The sequence below is a fragment of the Diplotaxodon limnothrissa genome, linkage group LG11 (genome assembly GCF_057381915.1).
Source record: "Diplotaxodon limnothrissa isolate DT_005_m linkage group LG11, D_limnothrissa_male_GT1.1, whole genome shotgun sequence".
NCBI classification, from domain to species: domain Eukaryota; kingdom Metazoa; phylum Chordata; class Actinopteri; order Cichliformes; family Cichlidae; genus Diplotaxodon; species Diplotaxodon limnothrissa.
Window position 1 is genome coordinate 27,125,365 of NC_140606.1, and position 7,068 is coordinate 27,132,432.

At 42.3% G+C, this 7,068-nt stretch overlaps 1 protein-coding gene across 1 annotated transcript; it reads left to right on the forward strand.

Moving 5' to 3' along the window:
- Positions 1-411: 411 nt before the first annotated feature.
- Positions 412-2,660, forward strand: rps9 (ribosomal protein S9). The gene is made up of 5 exons (XM_085365564.1): positions 412-433; positions 1,161-1,273; positions 1,375-1,497; positions 1,685-1,871; positions 2,419-2,660. Exons 2-5 carry the CDS (start codon positions 1,177-1,179, stop codon positions 2,594-2,596), a joined length of 585 nt encoding a protein of 194 aa, XP_085221690.1. The 5' UTR covers positions 412-433; positions 1,161-1,176; the 3' UTR covers positions 2,597-2,660.
- Positions 2,661-7,068: the final 4,408 nt, after the last annotated feature.

The window sequence follows — 7,068 nt, forward strand, 5'->3', positions numbered from 1 at the left end:
CATGGTCAGGGTCCCATTTCAGAGTTATATAAATAGTCACCCATGTCCTTCTCTCTGAGTTTACCACCTTACCTCCCTCACTCTCACTTTGTAAGAGGAGATCTGTGACCACTCAGTCAAACCTCTGTGCAGAGTGAAAGAAGCAGGCCTTTCCCGCCTCTCTGTGCACATTGAAGCTGTGTGTTATACCATCTATGTAATAACATGAGGCCTGTTCGTGATTCAAGCGCATAAACAAACTTCATCTTAACTTCTTCCATGTGTTCAGGTTGTGCTCTTCGCTTTGACCAACAGAGAGCGACAAACCCAGCGGGCCCGACTTCCGTTTGGGCGGTGAGAGGCATCATGGGATATGTAGTGTGCTCGCAGGCCCTATAAATGATTATGGACTTCCTTTAACTTCCTCTTTACTGCGCGAGCCTGAGCGAGACAGGTACGGTTACCATCCTCATCCTTACCAGCAATACAAACCGAGTGTATTTGGACCTCCACGTTGAAAAACAGTCATAGGACATGAAACTAAACTTATGCCTGTGCCGATTGAAGACCTGCATGTTTTTTTTAAAGCGTTTTTAAACGAAAAGCGCTTAAGCTAATGCTAGCTGCTAACATTAAACAACGTGGTGCGGTGTAGCTGCGGCCTAGTCTTACGGATGCCCGGTCTGTTAAACGTTTATACGCGATTTATTGTAGTTTCAGAAACATTTAATGAAGCGCATCCGATGTATCAGTGTTTCTAGTCAATTCGGTCCTTACACATTACCCTTGTCTTCATAAACCGTACGATCGTGTGGCAAATCTGACCGATACAGTTGAAGCATGGAAGTAATAGTGACGGTTGTAGGTCCCTTTAGCCTGGTAAAAAGTTAATGTCTTTTTTTTAATTATTCAGTAAACGCTTTGAAAAACGGAACTAGACTGACAGATGGAGAGCCTATTTGGCTTAATTAAACTGACTCTACTTTTTGAGGTTGACTTGATTGTCTTAGTTGTAAATTGTAACGAGTTATTGCTGAACGTGCATAATGTTTGCCTTTAAAATGTCTTCTGTGCACAAGACATGTTATTTACATGTCAACCTTGAATAACCTATTAAAAGTGTAAAATGGTATAAATCTTATATGTAGCGTCCCCCTCATTGTAATTTCTTGGTTTTGCAGGCACTTATAAGCCATCATGCCCGTTGCCAGAAGCTGGGTTTGTCGTAAGACATATGTCACCCCCCGCCGCCCCTTCGAGAAGTCCCGTCTCGACCAGGAGTTGAAACTCATTGGTATGTTTTCATTTTCATAACTTCCGTCCATATATATATTTCAAGGCATACCCTTTAATGAGGTATACTAAACTGATTACGGCGTTTCATCTCCCTTTAAGGCGAGTATGGGCTGAGGAACAAGCGTGAGGTGTGGAGGGTCAAGTTCACCCTTGCCAAGATCCGCAAGGCTGCCAGAGAGCTGCTCACTCTGGATGAGAAGGACCCAAAGCGTCTGTTTGAAGGTGGGTAGGATGAGTTGAAGCTGGTTTGTGTTGGCCGATGATTTAAATATATAAAGTGTCAGACTTCACCATGGTGTCACGAATTCCTCGTCAATGAGGCCAATATTTCTGCTCTGCATAGATTTTTGAGTACGTCTCTGTGGTTGTATGTTTAAATGACGTTTTGTGTATACGTGTGGTTTTCCAGGTAACGCTTTGCTCAGGCGTCTGGTGAGAATCGGTGTGCTCGATGAGGGTAAGATGAAGCTCGATTATATCCTGGGCCTGAAGGTCGAGGATTTCTTGGAGAGGAGGCTTCAGACACAGGTCTTCAAGCTTGGACTTGCCAAGAGCATCCACCACGCTCGTGTCCTTATCCGCCAGAGGCACATTCGGTAAGCTCAAAGCAACACATAACGGGCTCAGTGGGTTTTTTTTTTGTTTTGTTTTGGTTTTTTTGATGGACTCATGAGAACCTGTCGATGCTTCCTCTTCCATCAGAGGACCACCAACCTGTAACACACCCTGTTGACAACAGTTAAGATTTTCATCAAGGTCAATTCGGTATCAAAACCGTATACCTTGTCAGTAGACATTGCCCAGAGCCAATCCTGCCGCCGAGGGCGCAGACAGTGCCACGGTGTTGTGGCCGTCAGGTAAGGTATGGGGGATTGCACCTCGGGCAATTGTAGTATTCACTACAGCATTGGATATGAAGTACTCAGGCTGATGATTTAAGTCATAAGTTCAGATTTCCTGTGGTGTCAAGAATTCCTCGTCAATGAAGCCTGCAGTAAATTATACATGTAAAATATTAAAGATTCACACTTTTTCCACCCTGAAAGCTTTTTCAGCTTTTAAACTGCAAAGACAACTCTTAAGTGCAGCTGGAAGATGCATCAACATTTTCTAAAGTCCTCCCTTTATTGTCTGTCTTGGCAGTGTGCGCAAGCAGGTGGTGAATATCCCCTCTTTTGTGGTTCGCCTGGACAGCCAGAAGCACATCGACTTTTCCCTTAGGTCTCCGTACGGCGGTGGACGCCCAGGCCGCGTCAAGAGAAAGAACGCCAAGAAGGGCCAGGGTGGAGCTGGAGGAGCTGACGATGAGGAGGAGGATTAAGAAGGATGTTGTACAGGAGTGTTTCTTGATACTTCCTGTTGTGACAATTCTCAATAAAATGTTTGGTTTATCCAAAAAAAAAGTAGCTGACTCTATGCAGTTTTTTTTTTTTTTTTTTTTTTTTTTTTAAACGTATGTTTATTTGTTTTTTCAACAGTATCAACACCAACATAAAATGAACGTATGGCAGTCATTAAAATAATAATAACAACACTAATAATAATAATAATAGTAATAACGATAATTGAAGTGTTAATCCTAAAAGGTTCCAAATAAATGCATAGTTAAATAAATTAAACCATACAAATAAATACAATTTAAAAAAAAAAAAAAAAAAAAAATCATAATATAGGTTACATAGTATATTCCCAACAGCAAGTCAGACATTATCCATTATCTAGTTGTCTTATTCACTCACCGCCCCCCCCCCCCCCCCCCCCCCCACATCCCCACTCCTCAGTAGATCCAAAAATATCTTCCAGATGTTGTAAAATTCAGAAGCCTTCTTTCTAACAATATAGGTCAGTTTCTCAAGAGCTAAACTCGATGTTAAGTTATTTAACCAGTGGTTAAAAGAGGGGCAACCAACATTCTTCCAGCATAAGGCGATACAGCGTTTGGCCTGTAACAAACAAAGATCGACCATTTTTCTTTCCTCACAAGACAGAGTACAGTCATCTGGATACAAGCCTAAAATGCATAACTTAGGGCAAAGCGGTACAGGTAGGGTTGCCAACCGTCCCTTAAAATACGGAATTGTCCCGTATTTCGAAACAAAAGTACACGTCCCGTATTGCGCTAATAAGGGACGCACTTTGTCCCGTAATACAGTGAGAATCAAAAGTAGTCTATAAATGTTTATGGAATTAACACTTTGTTTGAAAACATAATTCCCAGCCCCTCTCCTGCTTTGTGACCAATGAGCTGACAGCACACTTATGACAATTCGAGTATGACAATTCAGATTACCGCTCATCTCATTGGTCGAGGAAAGGTCGCTTGCGGAGAAAATACCGGAAGACAACAGATGACCACAACAAGAAGCATGGCCAACAGGGGAACAAACGCCGACTCTGCGGTGCAAGTCTCGGATGACAGTACACCTAAAGCTGGGCAAACACTGTGCGATTTTTTTCAGTCACGTTATTCAGCTCCTGCTCAAACTGCACGATTGACTCGCAGGGGTTAGAAGTTGGTATGTCACGATGTACTCTCACACTATACCGCCCGATGCTCTGATGCGACCTGAGTGCTCACACTGTGCCTCCATAACATGAAGGTTATAACAGAAAATCTGTCGCTCTCTCTCTCTGTCTTTCACTCACACAGACACACCACCACTACCATCAACTTTGCTAAATTGCTAATGAAAAACATTGATCAGGCAGCTGTGATTGAGCAGCAGTGTAAATCCAACTATTTTCACGGTTGTTGTGGTCGTGATAATTTTGTGATGCCACATCGAAAAGGCTCGGATGAGCTTTCCAAAGTTCTACAAGTTGTGCCTCCATCGCTTGTGTCCAGATCACACGCTGCACAGCTGTGCTGCTCCATCTTTTTCACCAACGTTTACGTTTGCGCGTGAGCAGTGTGAGCGCCTGTGGTGACACCCTCACGAGCGATTGATGATCGGGAGCTGGTCGTGAGATGTTAATCACTTCTCGTTACCCCACGTATACTACACGACGCACGATGAAGGCCAAAATCGGTCCGATCACTCAAAAATCGGCTCAAAATGGGCCAAAAATCGCACAGTGTGAGCCCAGCATTAGAGCAGCAATGTTTGTTCCCCTCAGAGAAAGGGAAGAATGGGAAAAGGAAAACACCTGGCTGGAAAACGTTAATATGGGCATGTGCAGTGAATATCAGCGCTATGTGGCCAGAAGTGTGATAATATAATTTATTTTGTGTAATAAACAACTGCAAGGATAGATGATTACAACAAATTGATGACTAATACATAAAAGTAATACATAGATGAATAATGATGATGAGTTATGATGCGTAATCATGGGAACAAGCGGGTTTACAAACAGGAGCAGCTGATTAGCATTAGAAAAGCTGAAATAATACCTCAACTGAAGCCAATTGTACTAAATGCACTAAATGTGCACTGTTACAAGAATATTTTTCTTTCTATTGTTTTCTATTATTTTAAGTTAAGCAGGACAGAGTGCTTTTAAAGAAAGATTTACTTATATTCTCAAAAGTTAAGCATGACAGGCTTCTGTTTAAGAAAGAGACCTGTTTTACTTGTCATTTTGAGCTAAAAATAAATGGCTAAATGATCATTTGTTTCACATGTGTTCATATCACAAAGAATAGAATATGCATCTACTTAAATCAACTTCAAGTCAAATGGTTAAAAAAATAATTTCACACACAAAAAAAGAGATAGAAAATTCACCACACTGGGAAGGGTGAAGACAACTGGGTCGCCCGGCCCTGGCCACGAGGTGTCCCTTATTTATTTTTCAGGGAGTTGGCAACCCTAGGTACAGGAGAAGTTGTGATCTGAGAGATATATTTTAACACAGAGCTCCAAAATTTTTGGATCTCTTCACATTTCCACAGGCAGTGATATAGTGTACCCTGTACCCTGCCAAAGCAAAGAGGACACAGGCAAAAAAATATCTTCAAAAAGGGTTTTCTTTATTTTAACCCTCAAAAAGTCCAAAATTAACAAAATTCAAAACCATACTTAGCAGGCCCATAAAACAGGTCAACTAAATATAACTCTACAAAAAGTAATTTCCAAAAACTTAAAAAACAAAGTGAGACACAACTTAACTCACAAACTGACCTAATGAGGGTAGCTTTTATAATGATTTGGCCAAACCATTTGAACACAATAGGGGGGAAAACAAAAACACACACTAAGCACAGAATAACCTAACTAAACCCTAAACACCCCTGCTCCTGGTAAGCCCATGGTTGGTCCTGCTGAGCAGGCATTTTGTCCCCAGAGTCCTCAGCCACGCCTTTTGCCCAGACAGGAAACAGCCACCGCCCAAACCCAGGTAACTCAAAGAAAGAGAAACATAATTAATATAACAAAACATTTTAGAAAAACCATACAATGTTACTATGTGTGGCTGCTGGATTTTTCAATCAAGATGGTGGGCGATCGTGGCTCAAGAGTTGGGAGTTCGCCTTGTAATCGGAAGGTTGCCGGTTCGAGCCCCGGCTTGGACAGTCTTGGTCGTTGTGTCCTTGGGCAAGACACTTCACCCGTTGCCTACTGGTGGTGGTCAGAGGGCCCGGTGGCGCCAGTGTCCGGCAGCCTCGCCTCTGTCAGTGCGCCCCAGGGTGGCTGTGGCTACATTGTAGCTTGCCATCACCAGTGTGTGAATGGGTGGATGACAGGTTGTGTAAAGCGCTTTGGGGTCCTTAGGGACTAGAAAAGCGCTATATAAATACAGGCCATTTACCATTCAATAGTATGTACTGACTCTAGATTTCTTTTCGTTTGAGTTAATTTTACTAAGTCTCTTTAACTGTGTGAAACAAAACTTGACACCTGAACTGACATGCTTATTTATACTGAGGTTTTTAAAACTATACAGCTTTATAGACATAGAGCTCAGGTATGTAGCTGTGAGTGTGCTAGATGCCAGATTAAGCTGACAACTATTACGTCACTCTTATTCATATTTAGCAACATAGAAACACAGGAAGTTGAGTTTAAGATTGTTACTGAGGTTAAAGAGCTGTAAAGCTTGTGTCATCTCCATAGGATTGAAAACTCAAACTAGGCCTGTGGATGACAAGCTCAAGGTCTTAGGTCTTATAGTTTTGTAATCTTAACATAAGACTTTAATGATCCTACGGTGAGGAAATTTGTGTTACCTCAGCTCAGGTACAGATGGCAGAAGAAAAGTACAAAAAATACAAAATAAGTAAACACTATATCCAACAGTAGCATTACACTGTACGTGATTATGGATAGAGAGTTGTTACTATTACTATGTAAGTAATAGATATCTAAAAGTATAAATATGTACACGCACACACACATGTACACAATAAATATACATATGGATGATACACATGCATGAAGTGTGACCGTGGATGTCAACAATGTCCAGTGACTCATGACATTGTGATTGAGGAGTTGCTGTTGGGATGAATGATCTGTGAAAGCGCTCCTTCCTGCAGCAAGGGACTAAAGGAACTGCTCAGCACACTCACAGATTCATGCAGAGGGTGATGTGGGTTGTTCATGATGGATGTCAGCTTTACTAACATCCTCCTCTCGCCACCTCCACAGACTCCAGAGCACATCCCAGCACAGAGCTAGACCTCTGCACCAGTTTGTCAATCCTGCTCCTGTCCCTGTCCGTGCATCCGCTCCCTCAGCAGGCCACTGCAAAGAAAAAGGCAGATGCTACCAGAGTATCATAGAATGGTCTTAACAGAGTCCAGCAGACTCCGAAGGACCTCAGTCTCCTCAGCAGGTGGGGTCGACTCTG